The sequence below is a fragment of the Lygodium microphyllum genome, chromosome 29 (assembly GCF_053477565.2).
Source record: "Lygodium microphyllum isolate KBCC chromosome 29, Lygodium_microphyllum_v1.1.10, whole genome shotgun sequence".
NCBI classification, from domain to species: Eukaryota; Viridiplantae; Streptophyta; class Polypodiopsida; order Schizaeales; family Lygodiaceae; genus Lygodium; species Lygodium microphyllum.
In genome coordinates this window covers 51,417,265-51,444,795 of record NC_141163.1, presented here as the reverse complement: position 1 = coordinate 51,444,795, position 27,531 = coordinate 51,417,265, and the positions used below count along the sequence as shown (strand labels likewise).

The 27,531-nt window shown below is 41.3% G+C and overlaps 1 protein-coding gene across 3 annotated transcripts in view; it reads left to right on the top strand.

The window, feature by feature from the left end:
* Positions 1 to 20,218, top strand: part of TRN1 (transportin 1) — a 112,216-nt gene extending 91,998 nt beyond the window's left edge. The window contains exons 17-29 of one of the 3 annotated variants that reach the window (XM_087671007.1): positions 306 to 377; positions 496 to 606; positions 713 to 796; positions 883 to 990; positions 17,496 to 17,597; positions 17,673 to 17,735; positions 17,837 to 17,908; positions 18,042 to 18,113; positions 18,207 to 18,331; positions 18,407 to 18,458; positions 18,539 to 18,607; positions 18,750 to 18,809; positions 19,085 to 20,218. In XM_087671007.1, coding sequence (XP_087527133.1) covers positions 306 to 377; positions 496 to 606; positions 713 to 796; positions 883 to 990; positions 17,496 to 17,597; positions 17,673 to 17,735; positions 17,837 to 17,908; positions 18,042 to 18,113; positions 18,207 to 18,331; positions 18,407 to 18,458; positions 18,539 to 18,607; positions 18,750 to 18,809; positions 19,085 to 19,168 — 1,074 coding nt within the window. In that variant the 3' untranslated portion in view covers positions 19,169 to 20,218. Of the gene's footprint in view, positions 1 to 305; positions 378 to 495; positions 607 to 712; positions 797 to 882; positions 991 to 17,495; positions 17,598 to 17,672; positions 17,736 to 17,833; positions 17,909 to 18,041; positions 18,114 to 18,206; positions 18,332 to 18,406; positions 18,465 to 18,538; positions 18,608 to 18,749; positions 18,810 to 19,084 lie in introns of those variants that run through there. The other 2 variants (XM_087671006.1, XR_015689426.1) reach the window with 2 other exon arrangements.
* Positions 20,219 to 27,531: the final 7,313 nt, after the last annotated feature.

Sequence of the window (27,531 nt, the reverse complement as noted above, 5' to 3'; positions counted from 1 at the left end):
TTTATATTGCAGTGCTGTCTGTGACCTTGCGAATTGTGTGGTATCCTGAATTGAATATGAATGGTGGAAACATTTGTGGAATGTCAAATTGTGTTAATTGGGACTGAATGTTGTTATCGTGGCAATGGAAAACATAATTGTTAAGATGCGTTAGGTCTTGAGTGTTGATGCCCTTGGACAGTGTGCGCTTCTGTTTGCTGATTGTTAGAGAGTTTGGATTCGTTGCATGAAGTTCAGCCATGGCAATTATTTCCTTCAAGTTTCTAAATCTTTTAAATGTTGTCATTGTTACGTGTTGGTTGTAGAGAAGAAATCTTCGGATTTTGTATGATGCGATTGGAACACTTGCCGATGCTGTTGGTGCTGAGCTTAATGAGGTATGCCATTTTGGAATCAAAGATTCATTTACCTGCTGTCTAAAAGTAATATAACCTAAGTTTTTTGTTTGCATTTCACTGCTCCCGGAATTCACCCAAGCTTTGTGGAAATGTGCAGGCAAAACATCTTGAAATTTTAATGCCACCTTTGATACAGAAATGGCAACAGCTTCGTGATTCTGACAGAGACCTTTTCCCATTGTTAGAATGCTTTACATCCATAGCACAGGTCAAGTTCTTGAAGTACTCTGGATCAAGTCTGAGTATATTTGGACTATGCTTTCTGTTTTCCACAGGATGCTCGTAACTGATGTCCTACTTGGTTTTGACAACAGGCTCTTGGTCCTGGTTTTGCACAGTATGCTGAGCCTGTGTTTGTAAGGTGTATCAACCTTATACGAACACAGGAACTTGCCAAAGTAAGCAAGTGGTGGTATTTAAGATGCTATTGGTTGTGACAGTATGGCTTTAGCTTTTTTATGTACTAATTGCTGCTGTCTTTCAGGCTGATCCTGGAAGAGCTGGTGTCAACTATGACAAGGAGTTCATAGTCTGTTCTTTAGATCTTCTGTCGGGACTAGCAGAGGGTCTTGGCAATAGCATAGAGAATCTGGTACTTTTTCTCTTGCAGTGAGTTTGTGCTAGTTCATGTGTGTATGAGTTAATTTGATGTTTATGAAGATTAGTCAGCAAGAAACTTTGTAGGAAAAATTTGGTGGAAAAGAGAGGGCATGACTTAATCTCTCACAAATTCAACAGAAATGTAGATGTGTGAAATGCAACTGTGCTCTTGGCTGGAATGAAAGAGTTTTGTAGGGTTCTCTGTGAAGTGGAAATTGGGTAACTGTTCTTGTACATGATTAGTCGACAGTTCTTCCTCTGAGCATTCTACTTGTATGTGTAAGATCTGAAGTCTTATTTAGTCGATTAAGGAAATTGTAGGAGTTATAAAACTTTTAGTAGAATGTGTTTTCAGTCAAGTCTTGGCCACACGTTACAAAATTATAGTGTGTTTCAGTGAAGGATGCTTTATTAATAGTTTTCAGCATGTGCGGTAGGGGATCTTTGTTTTATCCTTCTATGGCTTGTGCAAGGACAAGAAATTTCTTCTGTATTTCCATGGAAGTTGGATGGAGATGGGCGGTCATTAATGACATGTTAAGGATAAACACGGAGAAATGCAAAAGTATGCCACACAATAAACACAATTGGAAGATGATACAATGCAGCTTCCAACCTTCTTGACTCAAGGGCCAGGGCAGAACTGAGAGTGGTGTCAGAGACGTCAATAACAGCTCTGAGAGTGTGTCATAGTGGAGATGGATCCCAAACTGCAGCAGCAGCTGTCCACCAGGGATGATGATGAAGTGAGCAGCAGTGGAGGAAACAAAAAGCAGTCCTCCATGGATGTCGAAGGAGACTTTAGGCAATAACACAAGATCTGCAAGCTGGAAATGCAGCTCAATCAGGCAGGAGAGGATGGCATGATGGTGCTGTCAGCTGGCAGTCCTTCAGAGGAGCAAAAGCAGGCTGATGCAGCGCAATCAGGCAGTAGAGGATGGCATGATGGTGCTGTCAGCTGGCAGTCCTTCAGAGGATCAAACACAGGCAAACTGATGGCAGTAGCAGGGCGGTTGTGTAGACGATGTCCACCAGCGGCTGTCGACGACCCAGCAGAGGCCGATGATGGCAGCAGCAGTGGCTGGTGACAGCAGGATGGCACCTCTAGACAGCAGAGTGGCACCTCCTCAGGCTGGCAATTGCACCTCCAATGGTGTGGGTGGGCTAGAGTGCTGGCGATGGCTGATGGCTGAAAAAGCAGAATGAAGGGACGAAGTAGAGTGCCCATAACATGTCCAAAAGGGTTTCGTGGGCATCTGCTCTAGTAAATAAACTAAATACCTTTTTCGTAAAAGATTTTAGGCATCTTTTTGTGGAATAAAATTGGGCCATATGCATGATAATTTTGTGCCAATGCAAGCCTTTGATTTTTTAGCTTCAACACTCCCTCTCTGGCCCAAAAGAGATGCCCAACAGAAAGAGAGTCTAACTTTGCTCTCTTCTGCCCAAGGGTTCTACCTAAAACCCAGCCTCAAGTGAAGGAGAATGCTACACCTTAAATTAAGCAACACAAATGGAATTACATTAGAAAAGCCTAATTGTAGATGCCCACCACCCCCCCTGTAAGGGCTTTGTAGCTATACCATGGCGTTATCACCGGAAACACCTATATAGGGAGTAGTAGTGACTTTGAGCCCTGCTTGGTTTCCACTCTACGTGTGATTCTCTATACCCAGTGGTGAACCCTCTTATGTGCGGCGTCACAAGGGTGTAGTCGTGTGATGTGCCTATGTTGTACTGTTTCTTTGATTGAATAATACAAGAGTATACCTTGCTCTCACATATTGTGTTACCTTTCTATGTGTTGAGTGTGTAACGAGTGTAGGTGCATCACATTGGTATCAGAGCAACTCTTGCTCGGAGTGGAGTGCTCACGGAAATAGGAAAAAAGATCCAGTGCCCCAAAGAGAACGAGCCGAAATGACCCAGGTCGCGTTGACCCACGTTGCGACGACCCTTGTTGGGTTGACCTCTGCGTGACACCTTGGCACGGCAACCCCGATACCATCCGCCATTGAAAGACGTGACGTGGCTTTCCCATGGCACAACCACTACCCAAAGGTGAAACGTGGCTTCCTTGCGTTGACAACCCCCACCGACCACATGGAGGATGACAGAGAAAATGTACCCATCCCAACAATGGAAGAGAGGAAGAAGAGTAGAGGGCAAGAATGGAGAGTAGCCCAAGAGGAGAAGGTAGCCGGATTGGAGAGGCAGTTGGAGGGCATGTCAGGCATGCTAGAGTCAATTTGGAGGAACATGCATATGAAGGAAGAGGAAGAGAAAAGGAGAAGAAAATTAGAAGTAGAGCAGGGCTATAGAGAATGGTGCTACAACAAGAAGAAGAGGAGAAAAGGCTAAAAATAAAAGAGGAGATGGATAGATTAGGGAGAGAGGAGACTTCTAGGAGGGTGCAAGATAGAAGAAAGGACAAGAAGAAGGTAGTAGAAGTTGGAAGCAAGAAGAAGGACAAGAAGCATAGCTATAGAGAAGAGGAAGATAATGATAGCTCAGAAGACGACTATGGCAAATTCAAGGTGCCCCAACCCGCCAAGTACAAAGGAGAGAGAGACAGGTTGGTTCTGAAGAAGTGGATTGCAGAGGTGGACAGATACTTGAAATATGCTAGGATCATCGAAGATAGGAAGGCAGAGGTGGCAGCCATTTACTTGGAAGAGAACATTGCTAGTTGATACTTGCTAGAAGAGGAGCAGAGACACACCATCTTTTCATGGGAAGAACTCCAAGAGGAACTCAAAGCTTATTTCATTCCAAAGATGGAAAAATTCAAAGTTAAAGATGAATGGAGAAACCTCCAACAAATGCAAGGGAAGATGAAGGAGTATGTTAGTAAATACAGGCAAATCATGCTGCAACTACCCAACATGGACATTGATACCAAATTGCATGGATTCTTATTTGGGATGCAAGAATGGGTAAGAAGAGATGTAGAGAGGTAGGAGCCAAATAGCTTAGCCGACTAGTGGACTTGAAAGGTAGGAGGATAGCCCAGGGGAGCTAGAACAAATTCAACATCAACCTCAACAACTATTCATGGAACTCGAGACCCAATGCTTCTAGAGGCCCGTTCACGGAGACGCGGAACCAAGCCTCCAACATAACACCAACTGTGTCACAATCCGCATTAGTACCAAGAGGAGCAGTTGGCAGATGGGGGAACAACCACTATAGGCCAACTCCAAGTGCGTCATATGGTCCCACGGGATCAACACATCATGGTGGAGACCCCCAGGTCTAACCATGAGGATGAGATGTTTCAAATGCGAGGAACCACACTATGAAAACAAATGCCCCATGGAAAACACAGCCTCATCAAGCCGGTTGAGGGTGAATGCCACTAGTGCGTATGGAGGAGAGGAACCAAAATCCTTGCGCATCCAAGAAATCCCAAGCGGAAGTGATGAAAGCATGGACCACCCAAGAGTGGGGACAGTCAGTGCACAATCCCAGTGTATGGCGGCTCGGGTAGCAATAGTCCACCACCTATACATCAAAGGCAGAGTGAGCGAAGGGAATCAAGCTATTATGGTGGATACAGGGGCCACTCATTACTTTATCACATTGGAGTGCGCAGCCAATCATGGATTGAAATTGTCTAAGGTCCCAAAAGGATTAACATTAACATTCGCACAAGGAGAGGCCAAAGAAGTGAAACAAGTCTTTGTAGTATAAGTAGAAGCCGGGAAATGGAAAGCAAAGCTCAACTTCTTAGTAATTCCCATGGATGATTTTGAAGTTATCGTAGGCTTGGAATTCTATGATAAATATACCATTGCAATGTTTGGAAAGGGAGTTAATGAGATAATGCTAGATATGCAAGGAGGTGTCAGAGTATCCTGTGACAAAATGCAGTTGCCAGGCAGAACACCAATCAAAGTGCAAATGAAGGAGAACAAGCCTGGAGCTTCTTGCCAAACAGTGAAGCCAAGTCCAAACCACCAGGAGTGCCAACCCAAGCAACATCGTATCAAGTGAACCCTATTAGGCCACACATCATGCCATGCATCGCCAAGCAAGTGTAGTTAAGCAAGGAGACATGGTCTACCTATGTATGATTCGACCCATTGAGCAAGAGATCACCAAGAAGCCCAAACCCCAAACCAACAGCACAAAAGGGGCAGAAATACTTGAGGAGTTCGAAGATGTAATGCTAGCAAAGCTACCCAATGGCCTACCACCCAGAAGGGATGTGGGCCACTAAATCGAACTCATTCTAGGATCCGCGCCACTGGCCAGAGCTCCTTATCGCATGAATCACATAGAACTCATGGAATCGAAGAAGCAGTTGCATGAGCTAGAAGAACGAGGTTTCATCCGCCCCAACAAATTTTCCTTTGGTGCCCGAATGTTGTTTGTTAAGAAGAAGGATGGGGGGCTTAGACTATGTGTAGATTATAGGGCTCTTAATAAAATCACCATAAAAAATAAATGTTCCATGTCCCTAGTGGAGGACCTCTTAGATAGGCTACACGGAGCCAAGTACTTTAGCTGCATAGATCTTAGGTCAGGCTACCATGAGATTCACATAGAAGAAGAAGATATCCCTAAAACAGCTTTTCGCACCCGATACGGTAGTTTTGAATTATTAGTCTTAGGATTCGGACTAAGCAAATGGGCCAGGCACATTTTGTGGCCTCATGGATGGAGTCTTTAGACTCGAGATAGATATCTTTGTCATTATCTACATTGATGATCTACTAGTCCAGTGAAACCCTAGAAGAACACAAGCAGCACTTACACTTGGTCTTTGAGAAGCTGCGAAACCTAAGCTATATGCCAAATCAGAAAAATGTGAGTTTGCAGTAAAAGAGTTAGAATTTCTAGGCTTCATTCTAGGAGCAGCTGGTATCAAAGTGGACCCCAATAAAGTAGAAGCTGTCCAAAAATGGCTTGTACTGAAGACTGTAAGGGAAGTGCGCAAGTTCCTCGGCTTCATAGTATTTTGCAAAAGGTTCATCAAGGATTACAGCTTCATCAACGCACCCCTATCCCACCTTACCAAAGAAGATAACACCTTTACATGGGGTAGCGAGCAACAAGATGCTTTTGAACAGATGAAGAAATGCATGAGTCGAACCCTTGTCTTGCTTACTCCAAATTATGCACACGTAAGGAATGAACTTGAAGAGGAGAGAGAAATAATAAACAAGATGAAAGAAGAGACAAAAGACCAGAAGATGAGAGAAAAAGATAAAAAGGATAGGGAAAAAGACAAGGAAGCCATGAAGGCTGTGAGTAAGGAGAGTTGAAGATGAAAGAGACTTATTATTCCTAAATGATCAATTATCTAATGTTATTGAAATATCCCTAAAATATATACCTAATTTTTACTTCATTACAATCCATCCCTACCTGAATACCTTTTTTTCTCCAAAACAAGTAGAGAACTTATTCCAAGTCCAATGGTGAAGTGGGGTAGAGTACTTTGCATCAAACCCTTTGAGATCTCCACAGATGCATCCGACTATGGCATTGGGGGCGTACTGGTCCAAGAAGGCCACCCCATAGCTTATGAATCCAAGAAGTTCACAGATGTTGATGGCACACATGAGGTATTGGAAGGTAACAAGGGTGTTAGTCAGCCTAAATGGCATGACTATATAGGTAAACAATCTCCATTCGGTGGTGAATGCCACCTTGCGCTTGTTGTTTGGATGGACTTGCAATTATAACTTGAGAAGCCATTCAAAAAACTATAAGCTTCATTTTGTAGCCACTCTCTTTATCATGTGCTTAATATATAATAATGGGTAGCTGTCTCTGTTTGTAGCTCCGTTGACCTTATTATATTTCATGCACACTCGAATCTTTCCATTCTTTTTCATGACTATCACTATAGACACAGCATGGAATTTACACCCTCGAGGAGGGAATTCTGTTTGTAGGAAAGAGATTGTATATCCCCAACAATGTGGAGTTGAAGAAACTCATCTTACATGAAATACATGATGGAAAACTAGGAGGACACAAAGGACAAAGCAAAACACTGGAGGCCCTTAGGAAACAGTTCTTTTGGCCCAACATGAAAGAAGAAGTCATTGACTACATCAAGACATGTTCTACTTGCCAACTTGTAAAGGCACCACGCTCTAAGCCAGCCCATGGGATGTAATTAGTATGGATTTCATTGTGGAGCTCCTCGAATCCCATGGATACACCATCATTTTTGCAGTGGTGGACTATTTCTCCAAGCAAGCCCACTTCATCCTTGCCAAACCACCATTGAATGCCAAAGAGGTAGCCTGCATCTTCTTTACATATGTGTTCAAGCTACATGGCCTACCCTTATAGCCATAGTGTCAGATAGAGATGGAAGATTCACGAGTGACATGTGGAAGGAACTCTTCAAGACCCTGGAAACATAGTTACGATACTCATCATCCTTCCACCCTGAAACAGATGGGCAAATAGAAAGAGTCAACCAAGGCATTAAAGATTATCTCAAGAGTTACGCTTGGATGGACCAAAAGGATTGGGCCTTGTACCTTGATGTGATAGAATTCCACTACAACGGCTCCATCCACTCCACCACAGGTTACATACCCTTTGAATTGGCCACATGAAAAGAAGTCATCACACCCGTTGCCTTAGCATTTGGAGCGGCCAGAGCTGAAGATCAAGATGCCGAGAAATTCTTGAAGAAATTGAGAGACCGGAATGCGGCTGCCAAGTAGAGCCTAGAACAAAGCAAAATCACCATGACAGAGCAAGCCAACAAAAAGAGAAAGGCTGTACTTTTCACTAAAGGCGACATGGTTCTAGTTAGCTCTAAGAATATGTCACTTTCAAAGAATATGAGCCCCAAGTTCAACCACCGCTACTATGGGCCCTACCACATCACTCAAGTGCTAAACGAAGTCATCTACAAACTCGACCTGCAAGAAAGTATCTGTATTTATAATGCTTTTCATGCTCGTCTTCTGCATAGGCTCTATCCTGACAATTGTTGAGAAAAACAAATGATGTATAACCAAATGTGTGCCCAAAAGAGGCTTGTTCATAAGTGGCTTTGTATGGAAGATAGACATATGATGTATGCTCTAGGAAGAGATGACAAAATTCCATAAGCACAGTGAGGTACAATGGTACTATCCAAAAGCTATGAAGGCATGTACTTGTTAACACTCATTTCAAGGTAATGGTACTATCAGTTTGAGTCATTGTCAGTGTCATTGTTCATCTTACACAAGAATGTGTTTATGAGTCCAAGCTTCCATCTCGAAACCTAATTCACTTGTGTAATAGTTAATCTCTGTAAGTCTATGTCATCATGAGTTGTGTATTCATCTTGCGTCCTCCATAGCTCTTGCTATGCTCTAGATTCGTTTTTGTGACATGGTATCAGAGCTTAGCTGAGCATGGCATAGCTCCGTACACTGCTTTCCTAGTCTCTCTTCATCTCTGATCATCTCTGTTCACTTTACATCCAACTCATGACTCCATTTTCAACTTCAACTTCATCTTGACCTTCATGTCTGCCATAGCTAGACTACTCCTACCCTTGCTTGAGCTCTTGGATCTTCCTCCACAAGCCAAATCTCTTCAAGCATCCTTCTGAAGAAGTGTTCCCTGACTCAAGAAGGATCTCTGTGTCACTTTACAGTAGAACATTGGGGTCTCTGCTACTCAGCATTGCACAAATTATTGCTCGTTGTCTTGATTGTGCCTGCAAATTGTCATACCTACTGACCTTGGAGGAGGTAGTGTGAGCAAACTAAGGCATCTTAGCCCTTGCTCTCTTCAAGAGAGTTGTTCCGCAGCTTAAGGCGCCCCTCCTTGTCACATTAGATGTTGACATTGTGCCCTGCAAGACCCGACATTGCAGAAATACGTGAAACAGACGCAGATTTCGCAAGCAAGGATTCGATTTGATCGAGCATCTAGCACAAGGTGCGATTTTCCAAATCTTTGTGGGGCTTTTGAAGTCCCCTAAGTAGCCAATCTCAAGCTGAAAGGGCTCTCCCAAATTCTCTCTTTGTCTATCACAATTTGTGAAACCCTAACTGTTATCTCTGTGGGCAGCCATAGGCAAAGCTTCAAAGCTTGACATTTTCACTGTTTCTTCTCACTGAAGCTATCAACAGTGAGTTTAATCACTGAGCTACACTCTCTGGAGCTCACTATAGATTTGGAAGTGCCTGAGTAAGTTTAAAAGTCATCCACTTGAAGATCAAGGAGACCACCTGAAATCAGGCAACATCAAGCCTGAAATCAAGCTAGCATCTCTTGATACTATTTTTCTTGTGTCTCTTAACACATTGAAGTATAATTCTTCTACTGAGCAAACTGAGAATTCGAAGCTCATTCTCAGTTGTGGGAATGACCAATTTCAAGTTTTTTACGAAGATACTTGTTATGAAGAGTAATACAACTCTCCTTGCCAAATTGTACTACATAGAAGATGCCTTTATTCTATCTACAGGAAGAAATGTAGATGCCTACTCTAAAGTGCAATCAATGATTTCATTTGAAGTTTTTGAAGACATTCCAACTGCCTTGGTCATCATACAAAACTCAAAGTTGAAGGTACATTTGCTTGAGAGGGACAAGAAGAGCAAAGTCAAAGTCAAAGAAGCTACAAGCAAAGTAAAGAGTAACAAAGCAAACAAAATCTATGTATCCCAAGATTTATGTAATGGTTCAACAAGTCATGTCAAGTCACAACAATGCACCTATTTGTATCTATCTCGAGCTCACTAAGAAAAAGAACCTTACAAAGAAGACTAGAGTACAAGATAATGAAGAACAAGTCAAAGATGAAGAGCATGAAGAAAAGACCAAGAAGATCGAGGACATCACCAAAGGATGCCAAAGAACCAAAAGAAAAATGAAGAAGATAAAGAAATTTCTACTGCTGACAACAAATAATTTTTCCCATAGTGGATCTCTATTTCCCGTAGTGGATCTTGTTTTCCCGTAGTGGATCTTGTTTCCCGTAGTGGATGTAAAAGCCCTTACCAAAGGTGTAAAGTTTCAAGCTTTAACTTGACTAGGCTGCCAAGGAGTTAGTCTCTCGGGCCATGTCATCATGTGGGGGGGGCAAAAGCCACCAGCAAGGGTAGAGACTCATGATTTGAGGGGGGGTGTTGAGAAAAACAAATGATGTATAACCAAATGTGTACCCAAAAGAGGCTTGTCCATAAGTGGCTTTGTATGGAAGATAGACATATGATGTATGCTCTAGGAAGAGATGACAAAATTCCATAAGCACAGTGAGGTACAGTGGTACTATCCAAAAGCTATAAAGGCATGTATTGGTTAACACTCATTTCAAGGTAATGGTACTATCAGTTTGAGTCATTGTTAGTGTCATTGTCCATCTTACACAAGAATGTGTTTATGAGTCCAAGCTTCCACCTTGGAACCTAATTCACTTGTGTAACAATTAGTCTATCTAAGTCTATGTCATCATGAGTTGTGTATTCATCTTCCATCCTCCATAGCTCCTGCCATGCTCTAGATCCATGTTTGTGACAACTACCAATGGGGGCGGCAGGTACCAATGCTCCATTCCAATGGCCCCTTCGAAGTAGAAGTATTTCTCCGACGCCGGGAACAAAAAGGATACCGTGAGTATCTCACCAAGTGGTGCGAGTATCCTCTCAAGGAAGCCACTTGGATTTCGGAAGCGGAGGCGTGCAAACGTCAACAAGTCAAGCATGACCAGATTGAGACCAACGAGGAGTGAACGATACTCGCAACGAGACGGAAAGCTCGATAGGCGATGTGGGCTTTAGATTGAGAGTCCAACGGGCAAGATTGAAGACCAACAGACAACTGAGCGAGCGCTAGCAGGTGCACACAATAGTCTAGCCAGGCGTGCAGGTCGAAGCGGAGACTAGGCGCACCAACGAAACCACGTGACCAGACGGGATGGGTCCAGCGTGCAAGCGACGGTTGCAAGGAGTTGTGGTGATTGGTGATAGGTCATGAGAGCGGGCCAACGAAACCCCCCCCCCCCAAAAAAAAACCCTTTAACTAGAAATTTCTTTTAATCTTCCTTATCCTCTGACGGGGATTTGCGCGTGGAAGCACAGTCAAAATTGTGCAAATCTGGTTTTGAAAATTCAGGGCTTTTCCCAGATTTGAAGTTGTTTATGCTTGACAGTGACATTTGTGTCAAAAATTGTAGACATTGTGCGTGTTGACCTGAATTAAACTGGGGATTTTGCCAAATTTGTCAGAATTTTGCTTGTTTGAGTAAAATTTCTTGACATTGGACTCGGAAAAATTGGGGCTTTTCATGTATTGATGAAATTTTCCTCAGCTGGGTGAGATTGGCTGACATTTACATATTGTTGGACCTGGAAATTTGGGATTTTGTGCAGATTTTGGTAAATTTTTGCAGTATTTGCCCGTGTGGTGGTCGCTTTATGTAAAAATAACAGAGGTTTATTTCTGGTTGGAAAGGAATAGCAGTGTATTTGCTGGTTCAGCTTGTGCTCTTGTAGTTCAGTGCATTTACTCTTGTGTTTGTGCAAAAAATGGTAGCAACTTGTTCCAGTTCTGACATTAAAAGTTTGATGGAAATCAAACAGTTTGATGGTCAGGGCTTTGACCTTTGGAAAGACTGTATAGAGGGCATATCATCCTTAAAGGATTGTGAGGATGCTTTGTAGGAAGATAAACCGGCACAAATGTCTAATGCAGATTGGGCAAGAGTCAACAAAATGGCTGTGGCTTATATAAAGATGGGTGTCACTAATGATATTTTGACAGACATTAAGGGCTTAGATACTGGTTATGCAATATGGGAGAAGTTGAAAACTACTTATGAGATCACCACACTTGTTAATCAGGTGCATTTAATGCACAAGTTGGTGAATATGCGACTGGATGAGTCCAAGCTTGCAGCTGAGCACTTGAGCGCATTTATTGGTATTTTAAATCACTTCAAGGATGCTAATTTGGATTTTGATGATAAGTTGAGGGCGATCTTTCTGATCATGACACTACCTGATTCTTGGGTGACCTTGGTAGTTTCTCTCAGTAATAACCCCAATCTCTTATATGATGGTGTGAGGGGTTCAATTCTAAATGAAGAAATTAGACGCAAGTCTAGTGGAGAAGGTAGCAACTCAGCTTACAACATTAGAGGTAGGGCTGAAAAGAAAATTGCAAATGCTAGACAGAGAAGCAGAAGCAAGAGCAAAGGAAAGGAAAAGAGTGATATTACTTGCTATTAGTGTGGTCGGAAGGGTCACAAGAAGCCTGATTGCAGATACTACAAGAAGGAACAAGAGAGAAAGAAGAATGCAGGAGACAAAAAGAAGAAAGAGGAGGCAAATGTATTTGAGGCAGCCAAAGGCAAGGAAAAGGCCAATGTGGCCTCCATTATAGTCATAGAGGAGCTCTCGAATGCAAAGGTTGATGTATTATGTGCAGTTGATTATGATCTCCTTGTATGTCACATGCAGGATATGTAGATTACCAAGGCTGATGTGATTGATGCACTTTTGTTAGTTGATCATAGTGTCACTCAGACTTGGATTGTAGACTCTTGTGCCTCCTTCCATGTAACTCTTTGCTTGGAGTGTTTCGCTATGTTCAATGCAAGTAGTTATGGAAAAGTATAACTTGAAATAACCATGCTTGCAACATTGATGGGATTGGCACTGTACACTTGTCTTTGGATAATGGGCAAGAGCTTGTGTTGAAAGATGTCAGATATGTGCCTGGCATCAATAAGAGTTTACTATCTGTTGGTCAGCTTGACTTGCATGGTTACACTACACTGTTTGGTGGTGGTTTGTGGAAATTGAAAAAGGGTTCCATGCTGATTGCAAAAGGAACTAAGAAGGGCACTTTGTATTGTCTGCACTGTAAAGCTTTGAATGAAAAGTTTCTTGCAGTTGCTGAAATTGACTGTCATCTGGAGTTGTGGCACAAGAGATTAGGGCATATGAGCCAGAAAGGACTTGATCTCCTTACCTCTTTGAAGAGGGTTGATGGAAAAGACTCTAAAGTTGATTTTTGTAATGATTGTCAGTTTGGAAAGTAATTGAAAAATTCCTTTTACTTTGGTGTCTCCCGTAAGTCCAATGTCTTGGACTTAGTGCATTCTAATGTATGCAGTATGCCCGTGAAATCGTTGGGTGATGCTACATATTTTCTCTTTTATTGATAATTGTTCTAGGAAAATTTGGTTTTATCTGTTGAAAAAGAAAAGTGAAGTATTTGCTGTTTTTAAAACTTTTCATGCATTTGTGACCACTCAGACAAGTAGAAAGGTGAAATGCTTGAGAAGTGATAATGGGGGTGAGTTCACATCTACTTAGTTTAAGTCATTTTGTGACTTGCATGGAATCAAGGGGGAGCTTACAGCTCCTTACAACCCTTTTTCAAATGGGGTGGTTGAAAGATACAATAGGACTTTGTGTGAAAGAGTACGGTGCATGCTGTCCACTGCTAATCTCCCTCATGAATTTTAGGGAGAGGCACTTAAAACCGCAGTTCACATTTGCAACCGCTCTCCAAACAGGTCCTTAAGCAATGGGATTCTTGAGGAGGTTTGGTTTGGCAAATCAGCCTCATATGACCATTTACAGATATTCGGTTGTGATGCTTTTGTGCATGTTAGAGATGAGTTGAGGAATAAACTTGACCCAAAATCCACCAAAGGCATTTTCATGGGCTATGGTGATGAGGGTGAATTTGGCTATAGAGTGTGGTTACCATAGTTCAAGAAAATTGTTCGCAGCCGTAATGTTGTGTTTAATGAGGTAATGAGGCAAAGTTGCTGAAAAGTACTTTAGCCTTCGATGAAGACATGAAAAAGGTCAAATTGCAGAATTTGTAACCACCTATTACTTCAAATGATGAGCCTCATGATGTTGTACCACAGGTTGAAACTGATGATCAGCCGGTTATTTTTGAGCCAGATGATGATGGACAGTAAATAGAAGCACAAGAAGGTCATGAAAATGGCTTACAGTAGCCAATAAATGCTGAAAATAACATACCTCCAGATGTAGACCCAATTCTTGAGAATGTAGATCATTGGGTACATAGGTCTACACACTTAAGAAGACAGCCACATAGATATGAACCCTGTTTGCACTATGTGATGCTTATAGATGAGAGTGAGCCTCTTACTTGTAAAGAGGCTAAGTCATGCAAATTCAGCAGTAAGTGGGAGCTAGCTATGCAGGAAGAGATTAAATCTCTATATGCTAATGATACTTGGGATCTTGTGTGGTTGCCCAAAGGAAGAAAGCCTCTTTCAAACAAACGGGTTTACAAAGTAAAACAGTTGATGGACATTGCACATTCATTCCTTCCAATGTTTTGTCACTCTCTTCTATCTCTCCATTGCTGCTCACACCCCACTTAGAGGACATTGTCGTTTGTGGTCTTCATCTTTCTCTCCACTAGGCGCATTGTCTCCTTCACTTTCAGGCTGCATTATGGGCTGCAGATTCTCTTTCTACACCTGGCGACCATCTCTATCATGCAGTGTCAGATTGTACCTACGCTTTTGGTTTGCAGATTCTCTTCCTCTAGTTGGCGACCATCATCTCCATTTGGGGGTAGCATGCACTTGCATTTTTGTTGCCAAATTACCTCTCTCAACCTAGCTCTCCTCCTAGCATCGGCCTTTTGGGCTGTGTTTTGTAGTCAAACACCTCTTTGTCATTGGCGATGGCTCCAGCAAGCACACGCTACCTCAGACGCACGCGTTTTTGCAGTTCTTGCTCTGTCAGGGGCTAGATTTCCCTCGTGTAGTAGGTCTTCTTGTTGATTCTCAGCTTTCAAAGTACGCATTCGTAGCTAGTGATCTTCTTCCTAGACTCTGATGGCAGTTGAGGATTGTTTTCTGCTCCCTTGACAACTCTCCTTCATCTTTAGATTACTTCGATATCCCATTGCTTGGAGGACTGCGTCTTACTCCCTTTAAGTGCAGGCTTCCTTTAGGTGCTATTGCATGATTCAAACAAGACAGTGCAGTCATAATGAGAGCTTTGGTTCTATTGTATCAGCTTTGTCCACTTAGCATGATTTAGTTCATCATCATCATCTTCTTCTGTGTTTTTTGAGTTTCTTTCACTATATCAGTTTTGTTCACTTAGCATGATTCAATGCTTCTCATCATCTTCTTCTTTTGTGTTTTTTGAGTTTCTTTTCTCTCTTAGTTTTTGCCATACGTACTTTGTGTTTCACCTTGCAAACCCTACTGTCTCATTGGTTTGCTTTTACAATAGTCATTTCTTGACTCTCTCATGCACATGAGTTTGAGGCTAAGGTGGGCTTGTGGATTTAGGTCTATAGGAGGTCCAATAGACCTATTTGGCATCCCCTCCTAAGTAGAGAAGTAGATGATTGTGACAGCTATTTGGTGGGCACATGACCATGGGGCACAAAAATGGCCTAGCGGAACTGCACACAAGATATATCAATAAGGAATTCTTTGAATTCATGATATAGAAAGATACTACATTGAGGCACATCTGAGGACTACACCCTCATGATGCTGCACATGTGAAGGTTGTTTATAGAGTTTAGATAGACAAAGTAGATCTTGGTGGTAAGTTTACACTCTCAAATTATTCGTATTGAGTATCACATGACATTCAGATAGAGCTTGCTAGTGTAAACACACCATGAGTGAGTTGTGCTGTTTTTCTTTTTGAACTGAGGCATTTTCCTTTCTGGTACACATCCACACTCGATTCCCATTTGTGGTTGTTTCAAGCATAACCATCAGAGGCTCATTTTGTTTGAAAGCCATCTATTGCTTGTTTGAGGCCTTCCGAATGCGATGCCTTTGTGTACATGTTGAAGGCCAAGGGATTGTATATCGAACAATAAGTCCAAGCATTATGTTATTGAGTACATTCAACAGACACAAGAATATTGCTTTGGGGCATGGAGTTAGGAGAGGTGATTATGAGCAGAGATATGGTCTTCATTGAAAACTTGGTTCCATTGTTTGGTTCATTAAGTAGCCTTGCTTTCCATGGTGCTTCTAAGGAGGCACATTCCATTTCTACTTGGGCCTCACCCCTCCCTTGTCAATTGCTATCTTTGCAGTCGCTTTTGTTGAGGATATTTATCCCACTCCCACCCTTGCCATCCACCTTGCCCCTTTTGCTAGAGGTGCTAAGCACAAATTTGCTGGAGTTAGAGGGGGACTGTTGTGAGACAAGGTAATGAGTTGGAGTGTCATGGATGATGGTGTAGGTGATTAAGAGGAGCTAGAGGCAAGTGAACCTCCTCAATAGTTCATTTTTGAGTGCCACACTGTGGTTCAAGGCACTCGTATAGGATTTGGTGGTTAATTCTTTCTTAAAGCCCCACTCAATGGTCCATGGAGGCATAGTCAAAGGGAATGGCCATTTTTGGATCCTTCGTTTCTCCCCATGTCTCATCCCCTTCCCTATTGATGTGACTATATAGTCATAGGGAATGGCAAGTTATGGCTGTCCCATGACCATTCCCATCCCACGTGACTACGCTTGGAGGTTTGAGATGGTGGTTCATTAAGTGAGAGAGAAGACTCTTGGCCCTCGTGCCAAGCTCCCTCCAAAAGAGGGTATGCTTGGCTATGGATCGCTCGTTGTTGTCATGGTGTGGATGACCCTGTCAAGCACGCTGTCATGGTGTGGATGTAGGGTCAGAGGCCCAGCCTTGGCCCTAGAGAGGATATGCTTGGATATGTTGGGCCTTTTGAGTCCTAGGGGTAGGGTAAAGGTTATTTATCAAAGAAGGCATACCTAGACCAAGGGCTAAGTGCAATCTTCTGGAGGGGAAACTTCAACAAGGCCAAGCTGATTATCAAAGAGGGCATGCTTGGATCTACGGCTGTCCTGATTATAAGACATGGTTATGTAGAGGATTACATATTCTATGGAGAAGCAAGTAATAGTTTGTTACTCTTCTGTCTATAGAGGTGTATTATAGGGATGCTTGTAGAGCAACTCCGAGTTCTTTATGGTCTAGAAGATTTCTTATGGAGAGCATGGCTTTGGTATTATCAACTTCTTGTGACAATAAGAGCAATTTGGCCTTAGCTTGGAACGTCGTGCATAACATGCATTGTTGGAATATATTGAGGTCCAGTACCATTATTTTTTGAGAGAGGATCTTGGATTAGGAGCTAGGACTTGTGTATTGTCCTCAAGATAAGGTGGCAAACTCCTTCTCAAAGGCACTTTCAATCACTTTTGATATTCCATCATTTTTGTCCGTTAGGTGTTTATGCACACCCTAAGTTTCAGATGGGTGTCAACAGTTTGGTCATCGCTTCCCTATGTACATGGATGTCTTAGGTGGTGGTTCACTAAGTGTGAAGTGTGTGCTTATGCAGATGATTACATATTCTATTTGTCTGCTGTGTGAAAGTTCTATCATTCTGTACATTGATTGTTTTGAGGTGTGCTGGTCTTTTTTCCTTTGGAGGGAAGTTTTAGCTCGTTCTGGAGCTTTTGTTTTTAATGATCAATGCACAGGAATCTGCAACTAAATTAAACTTTTCAGGTTATGCGAAGTGACCTCCGGGATCTCCTGCTCCAATGTTGCAATGATGAAGCTCCTGATGTTCGACAGAGTGCTCTAGCCCTGCTGGGGGACCTAGCAAAGGTATACATCATAATTGCAGTTTAGCATATGAAAAAACAGCTCATGTGTTGCTTTGACATTTTGGTTATTTCACAGTCCTGTACTGCACACTTACAGCCACATCTAGCAGACTTCCTAACTCTTGCGGTGAAACAACTGGTATCTTTACTTTTAGCAGACCTCCTTTATTGAGTCATCAGGTTTACTTTTGCAGTTGTCCTTCTCTCCAATTTACATTTTATGTATTGGAACTGCAGCAGGGATCTGAAGTTAAGGAAAATGTATCGGTTGCAAACAATGCTTGCTGGGCCATTGGGGAAGTGGCCATCAAGGTCTGTTTCTGCTAGCTTAGTTACACGAAAATCATTATGATTCCTTCATGGGAAAGGCTTACTTGAGTGCTGTGAGCATAGCGTTGCAAATTAAAATCCTAACATTTTCCCTTTATTTTCATTTGAAATGCAGATAAGGCATGAAATATCACCTATTACAATGAATGTTATCACATACCTTGTCCCGATCTTATCAAATACAGAGGCAAGCACATACTTTTCCAAGTTTCTTCAGCTCCTGGATCTGTGTAGGTTAGGAGGGCTGCTTTGATTAACATAACAGCACTATGTTGTCCAGGGTCTCAACAAGTCGTTACTTGAAAACAGTGCAATAACCCTTGGTAGACTTGGATGGGTGTGCCCTGAATTGGTAGCGCCTCATCTGGAGCATTTTATACAGCCTTGGTGCCGGGCATTACGACAGTACGTGGTGTATTAATATATTCACTAGAACACAAAACTGTCGACCTTAGGTAAACTTACATGGATTATTTGCAGGATTCGTGATGACATTGAGAAAGAAGACGCTTTCAGGGGTCTGTGTGCTATGGTAAATGCCTGCTTTGCTGTATGTGTAAGGAATATGGTCGTTGATGGGATGTAGCATCAGCTTAATGCAATTTGTTGCAGGTCAAGTTGAATCCTGGCGGTGCTGTCAGCTCTTTTATTGTGATGTGTGAAGCCATTGGAAGCTGGCATGTAAGTTCCATCGTTGAACCCTTCTGTGCTGTGAAATATTTCAAAACTGGAGCTGCCTATTATTTCTTGTAACCTTCTGCTACTTAAAGGGCACAATGTTAAGTACTTGGCCATCCTAAGTATTTTTGGTAATATCTTGCAGGAGATACGTAGTGAGGATTTACATAACGAAATTTGCCAGATTTTACATGGCTATAAGCAGGTGAGAATGTAACTCATCTATGATGCTTGTGGTGCACTGAACTGGCTAATGACAAGCTCTAGCTGTCTTCTTGCTGCCTAGTTGTGCTATTTCTTTGAATCTTTACTAGTAATAGTATTCAAGCAGATTCTGTCATTCTAGATTCTCTTTTGCTGTCGTAATTTGCAAGTTTTGAGATAAATATGGTGTTTAAACTGTTGATATGAGATGGTGCAGACAGTTCTGTTAATCAAGATTTACAGTCTCTAGTATTCTGAGGAGTACATTTTGGACAGATGCTTGGCAGCTCATGGGAACAGTACATGTCAGGTCTGGATCCTAAAGTGCAGGAGAAATTGTCAAAGAAGTATGGAGTCTGATGCTATTTTGCAGAAATGAGAAACCTAGTATTTGCCCGCATAATTTTGATAGCATTGCTCTATCACCAGTCACAAACATACAGGTGCCAGCCTTGAAAGCTTCTTGGTAGCCCTTCCTGCTTGAATCATCAGACTCAATTCTTGGGTTTAAAGACAGTCATGGGTACATGTGCTGCTTGCTGCAAGATTCATACAGATTTCTTAATCTAGCCATTTAGATGATTGAGGCTGTAGACTAGGATCAAAGCAGAAGTCATACTTGCACCATGTGGAGGCTTCAGAATCAACATTTTGGTGGGTGTGTCACAATACAGATGGTTGATGTCTCTGATGTGCACTCTCAGCATCTGCTGCAAATGGTAGGTGAGGGTCAGGACTGTTGAGCCGACCATCGAGCAAATTTATCAGAATTTTCTTGCTGCCACTTTGCTTCATCTGGAAAGGAAGGAGAGTGATCTGGATGGCCCACCTGCTTTCATTGTGGGTTGATTTGTCACATGGTAGCCAATAACATACGAGGAAGGGCAGTTTTGGTTGGCGACTTGTACAGTACGCATGGAGAACAGTGTGCTGGCTTCATTTTGACAGCATCGGTTATATGCATTGCTCCATAGGTAGCTGTGATTGGTTTGAAATGCCGCAGGAAAATCTGCATGCATTAGAGTTTCAAAATAAGCCTTGTAGAGAAGGTGGAAGTAGTTTCCAGGATAGGTTTGGCAGTCACATTGTACTTTGTAATTGATCAGGCTGGTTGCAAGATATTGTCAAGCTCCATCCTACATTTTTTGCACAGCAGCTATATAAAAGTGAAGTTGATGGGAGTGATGCGATTTTGTAATCTGAGAATCATTACAGGCCGTGAATCAGGAAGCCATATATGTATGTTCAAGATGTATAACAAGATTCTCGGAAACATATTGCCACTTTTAAATGAGGTGGCCATGCCCTCAATGAGCCAATACTCAAAAAACTGTATTGTTGTATTTCGAGATTTGAAATATGACAGGAGTAAATATTTTAATTATTTGCTGAGTTTTCTATTTTGAATGATATTTATTTTCTCTCCCCCTCTTTTCTTTGGAATCGCATTACTACTGCCGCAATCCATATAGAGTTGCTGTATTGACTTTCTACATCAAATTGAAAGTGTGATATTAGTTGTGCCTACTACCATGGCCACAGTACAGAAAATCAATGGATTTGTTATTTTGGTTCACCAATTGATGTTGCCCAAAATAACATGCCAGAAAAGGAAGTGCCTTCTGTTTTCACTAGTAAGGTCTCAGTATTGCCGTAAAGAACAAATGTGTGAATTATTAGTTCTCCCGTTTTTGGAGGAACATTTCCAACCAAGGTAAGGAAACCAAGCCACATGTAGCAAAATAAGATCACCATATCTTTTTGCGCGAGGTTAGTGCATGGAATGTCATAGCCATACAACGTCTTTAAAGGTCAAATGTATACCTTATACCAACTTGGAACCATAAATTGGCACAAAAGTAGCCTCAGAAAAGACAAAGCATTCAGAAGGCAATTCATCACTGCATTAGCTAGCAAAACCTAGCAATTTAGTTATTATATTTCTTAATAATAATATTATCACGAATGTCGCCTAGCACCGCTTGCCAAAGAGTGCATGTATGTCCTAGGAATGGTACTAAGAGGACACACACACACACACACACACACACACACACACACACACACACATATATATATATATATATATATATATATATATATATATATATATATATATATATATATAGAGAGAGAGAGAGAGAGAGAGAGAGAGAGAGAGAGAGAGAGAATGAAATGATATATTGTCTACAAAAGGCCAAAATGACCTATGAGACCATGAGTTACAATTATGTGTATGATAGTACAACTATATGGGCAAAGTATGTAGCCCAAAGCAAAATAAGAAAGGAAACTAACTATGGCTATGTGTAAAACATAGAGCTCTATCTAGTAACAATGAGCTTCAAATGATACAATCTCATGTGGGTATGGAGGGCATAGCTCTAGCTCGAGCAATAATCCTTTGTATCTATCTATGAAGTTGTTATCGGTGTGTGTGTCGAGGTCTAGGATGTTTGGATCGGCTAAGCTGAACGGCTTGATCAATTAGTACTCGTCTGTGTGTGGATTGTGGCGGTGAGAGAGGCTCTCGTGTGGACTGTGGTTGTAATTGTGTTGAAGTCTTCTAAGTCTCCTTTGCAAAGAAGTCTGTGAGCTGTCTCTGTGAAGAGCCTTGGTGTCCTGGAGCAGCTGTACTCTTGAGGCGCATGTCACGAAGCCGTCGTATCTCAAGAAGAAAGAGGCCAAGGCTTTGTTGATCGGAAAAATCCATGACTTTGGATAGTGGTCCGAATCCGTCTAAAGAGAGTGGAAACAACCACGAACCTCATAATACATTGGGCAGTGGCAAATATAATGCGCCTTTGTCTTTGGCTCTGATTGGCATATCTGGCATATGCGCTCTTCTGGTGGGATGGATTTATATTTGTCAGTCATAATCTCTAGCTGATGTGAGGAGGTGCGCAATTGGCCAATAGTACATCTGATCCCATGGGAAAGGTAGGTGTCCATGTATCTTGGGTGAACAATAAATCCATCATCTGTGAGAGAGAGAGAGAGAGAGAGAGAGAGAGAGAGAGAGAGAGAGAGAGAGAGAGAGCCTCGTGGGCCTAAAAACCTTTGAATACGAGAAAGGACAAAGGACTATGCCTTGATAACATTTTTCCTTTGTCGCATCATTTTTATTTACTCTTTGTTCACTCACAGAGCTTCTCTTTCAAGTATATTTAAAGATTGTAAATATATCTATCAAGGGTAGCACTAAGCTTCCACACTAACCATATGTGCATAGGTGTAGGATATGAAGTTCTATGTTGTCAGTAATGACCCATTGCCTAGCTCAAATTGGAACATCATCCAAGTTTTGTTTCTTTAAATATCAAAAGGGCTTACACATGAATGAAATCGTAAGACTTGAATAGGCATACACCATTTTGATATTTAATATTTTGATGCAATGTGGACATACATGAAGGCGAGCCATTATGTTGCTATCTGGATTAATCCAAATTTTTGGTGCTTTCAGTCCTCCTCCCTTTTTTCTAGAAACCACTCTCATGTCCAATGGGAATAAGCACTTCCTTTGCTCTCATCTCCAATGGAAATAAGTACTTCCTTTGCAATCTTGATTTCTTTATGGTAATCTTTGATGGTGCAATCTTTTGGAATGAAGAGCCCACCATGTACATGTGAAATCCAAGTTCCTTGCTTGAAAGCTCTTGAAACTCATATTTGATCTCATGTCATATGGCATCCCACGTTTCAATAGTTTGATGATCCATTAGCGCCATGTGCGCGAGAATATAATAAGGGCACTTGCGTTAGTCACACGCCCCTCATTTGTAAAAGCATATTTCGTTCCTTGAGCTCATTTGCAATTTTGATGTTCAAAATTTAAATATGATGTGGACTACAATACATGAAGGCAATCCATTATGTTGCAATTTGGATTAATCCGAGCTCTTATCTCCTCTCCCTTTTTCCTAGAAATCACTCTCATTTCTAATGGAAATAAGCACTTCCTTTGTTTGCTTTCTTTATAGTAAGCCTTTGAGTTATCTATACTCTTTCTAGTACTTCCTTGCTTTGCCTTTGAACTAGAGATACACCCATAAACAAAATGCTATGTTTGTTAGCACACAATGAGAATGGGATAAATTACTCTTACCTTAGATAATGCTAGTATGGGCTCTTCAAAAGGCACTCTTTAGAGGTACCTTCACTTTCTTTGCAAGACAAGGTTCCTTAAAGGTGTAGAGTCTCTCCTTAGCTTTGCATGCCCATCCACCTCTCCCACTCTTCCCATTTCTTGTCCAGCACTTTTCCCTTATCCCTATCTTGTTCCAACCAGTTTACTAGGCTCCTATAATGCTTATGATTCCTTGCATTCACTATTCTTGTTCATTTTCACCTATTTTACCATATTTCTAAAGAGTTTGCATTGCACATGTATGACATTTCAACATTTCATTATCATTATAAATTCTAATTTGCAAGCTACTCAAACTTAAAAGTGATGTTCTCATTTCAAAACCACACTCATCACTATGTCCACGAATCCAAACTTTCTTGTAAAGCCATATCATAGAGAAGTGGGGAGTCAAAATCGAGATATGAATTGAAGCATTGAGAACTAGAACTACATATAACTGTTAGTGAAGAAGTGGAGCTCTCCACTTCATTTTGCATTGGACTACCTTGATCTATACCCATCCAAAGGCACCATGATTCTTTGTACTTCCACTTCACTTCTCATTCCAAATTCTTCTTGAGCCCACCGAAAATCCTCTCTCTCTCTCTCTCTCTCTCTCTCTCTCTCTCTCTCTCTCTCTCTCTCTCTCTCTCTCTCTCTCTCTCTCTCTCTCTCTCTCTCTCTCTCTCTCCATCCATCCGATAGACTGCCTCTTCTCCGCCATTATCTTCCTAGAATCACCCCTCCATACCTCTGCACAACATTCTCTTAGATATATTTTTCTTTTCCATCATTTCCAACTCCATCCTCTACATGCCCTTCTCTCTCCATTATAGCGTCTATACACATTCAACACTTCCCCTTCTTTGTCATCTTTTCCCACCATCTCCAAACTTCCTTCTCTTTCCACTCCTCACCCTAACCTGTCCACCCCTTTCCACCACCTCAACCCTTTCTTCTCTCTACACCATCTTTCCTTTCTACACTACTAGTTCCTCCCTCTCCACCCCTCTTGTTCTCACACTACCCACCCCATATCCCCAACTCCCTCTATCTATTCCCTACCATAACCACCACCTCTCCCCCTTGCCATCATCGCGAAGAGAAGGAGTTGCTATGATTGCCACCTTACTTCCTACACAAGCCACCATTTAACTTTCGTAAGAGAAAGAGTTGCCAACCAACATAATAAGCAGGAGAAAATCCCTTGCTCAATCCAAGCTACAGTTCATTTTATCATGTTGAATTCACTCTCATGTGCACAAGAACTTTTATCCTTTGGTGATCAGCATAATTAATTGGGACATTGGGTACATAATGTTTTTGTTATTTTTATGAGTGGTAAGGGAGTCTACACAACACATAGGATATCAAGAAGAGCGAGGGAGAATTGACGTTGTGACATGTCTATCTAATGACCCTTAATGGCGTGAGTCCGGTAGTACATCAAGAGATATGCCTAGGTGGCTCCATTCAAAACTCCCATGGAACATTCGAACTTTGGAACCTAGGGTCACTTGAGACTACTCTCACAAAGGAAGCTCCCATGAGGATCTGCTGGTATCAAGGTACTCAAATGACTTCTAAGTTCACCCAACAAGTTCCTAGTTTTGATTATAAAAACTTACACAAAATAATTAGACCAAAGCAAACTCGTGTCACATTTAGTTCAAAGATAGTGAGAAACGAGGGGGAGCTAAACATGTTGACACCTCTACTCGTAGGCTAATGTCTCACCTCAATCCCTTAAAATGACATAAGTTCAAGATCTAAGAGGATACTCTAAGACATTAAATGTTTGGCTTTTACTAAATTTTCCTAATCTAGTATGCTCTTATGGGAAATCTCTCGGTTAACCGAGACCATGTACCATAGGATGAATTCACCAAGGTTCGCCCTCTTGCTTCACATTTTTTATAAGGTTCGCTTAGTTATCTAAATACCTACCACAATTAATTTAACATATAAATTTTTTTCTTAATTATCTCCTTAAAACAAGGTTCATTTATCGGATTTAGGTACAACACAAAGACAAGATCGACCAATCTTTAGAAGACAATAGCAACACTATACTTATCAGTATCTTCTTCAAGGTACAATGCCAATCCAGTATTCCATCCCCTTACATTGGATCTCATATCCAAAGCTTCTGGATACCCATGCCTAACTTTTGTAGACACAATCAATATAATCCACCCTTTAGAATAGGGTCTTCCAATATCCATAAACATTAGGCCATGGAGGTTTTCTATCTCCATCTTAGACCCATTATGGGGTATCGAGAGCCTTCCTAACCCACACATTGGAATGAGAGAAAACCTCACCTTTAGTGGTGCCTTCTCACAATTTGGTCTATGGCCAGTGTATCAAGAAATGTCCTTTTAGGCCTTTTGCCTTTATCAAGATCTTCCATGGTGCGATCATGGAGATGATCCACCCATCAATCCCTTGTTTGATAAATCCCTCAAAATGAGTATAGATCTCCCCCTTAGGGAAAATTTCAATGTTCAAACAAAAGCAAGGTAAAAAAATCTATCTTCAACTATGAAATCATCAGTTTCTAAAGCAACGAGAATATCTTTACACGTTTTGATCAAAATCAAGACCATTCCTTTGAGTGCTCCACAAAGCATGATATATTTTAGAACATAGTCTTCATAAAGGGTGCAATCATCTAAGATATCATCACTTAAAAATTAGACACATAAAGGCCTATGAATTACAAGTTTCCAACTTACATGTACCCTTGGACACCAACCCAAGGAGTTGACCATGGGTAACATATGGAGTCATGTAAATGAAGGGGAGGGGGGGCTCAAAAGGTACATAAGCATATACATTAGGGTAGGCCCCAATTCATTTTTCCCTCCAATCTTAAAAGTAAGGAGAAGCTTTGGGGGGTTGTCGCGGGGAGGGGGGGGGGTGTGCAAGGAGGGGGGTTATTACTATACTTAATATAGCCTTCCTTTCAATGTCTAGGAGCTTATATATTGATAAGTTGATAGGTATCACCATTTGTTATACATTGTATCACTAGTACTTTTGCTAAAAATCTATTGGATTTATTGATATCTACTTGGTTTAGGGTGGGTGACCTAACATTTAAACAATGTATTATCCATACTATAGCAAAAATAACTAATGATAATGACTGTGATGTTGAAAACCAAGAGGCGTATCTCAATCAATGTGTCCCATGTCCTTGCACTCAATGCAAGCTTACAATCCATTGAAAATGTCATTTGTCTATAGACCATGTGCAACACTATGGTAGGTTTTAACCATTAGAAATCATTGATCAAGTGATCTTGGAATTTGAGTTAACAATGAGTAAAGTGTGCAATAATCATGCTTTATAATAAAAAAATTCAATAATATTATTCATCTATGAAAAACCTTTGTAGGTGGATGCTAGTACATCCCAAGTAATGGATGTTTTATGGCCAATTAGAAGAGCTTATGGGTGTATAATAAAAGGAGCATCCGAGTTGATAAACCCTTTGGAAGACACTTTGTCCACCCCATTGTTCCCTCTGTTGGAGAAGATATTGGGAATCTATCATACCTTTCTCAGATCTTGGAGCTTGATATGGAAGCAACGATTGATTCATTACTACCCATGTACGCCGAGTCATCCAATCCATTGTGAGAGAAGGTGTCCATACCATTATATGATAGGTGCCATATATCCCACTTAAAGATGCTTCTTATGCTCTTGAGTATACAAGCAAAGTATGAAAGGAGCAATGCAAGTGTGACCAAGTTGTTCATATACATAATACACTCTTTTGTTAAAGTGCATTAAAAAATCTTCTCATTTCTTCAACATTTTGGGATTTTTCAAATTACTAAGATGTCACATGTTTTCATCTAGAAACACGATAACTGAGCCTTATGATGATGCACGTTAAGTGTTGTGAAAGCTAGGTAGGATTATAACAACATACATACATGTGTCAATGATTGTGTTCTCTTTCGAGGAGAATATGACTCCATGGAAATATGTACCAAGTGTAGTGCTTACAAGTATCGACAAGACTTGCAGGATCAAAAAGTCCCCTAGAAGATTCTCAAACACTTTTTTCTCATACTGTATGCCCGTCACATATTTCACACATCAAGGATAACGAGCTTAACAAAGTAGCATGCAAAAAATAGATCGAGATATAAGATCTAGTGTATACCAGTAAGCTTGCAAGCGTGGGTTCACATTGATTCCACCTTTTTTGGCTTTATACGAGAGGCAATGAATCTTCAGCTTGGTCTTTGCTATGGATGGTGCGAATCCCTTCTGACTTTGCTCATGACCTTTTATAGTGTGTGATTAGTAGTCCTTGTTAACTACAACATTCCACCATGGCTTTCTACAAAGAAAGGACACCTAGTCCTTAGCTTATTTGTGCCTAGGTGCTATAAAGTCAAGAATATGGATGTTTATCTCCGTTCATTAATTAAGAAGCTTAAGACGACTATGGAAGACATAAGTAAACATCTTGGGAGGGGATTTGTTAATATACGAGCCATTCTTATATGGGACATGCATGATTGTCTAGATCTCGAGGAGTGCTCATGTAAATGGGTCTTCACTTTC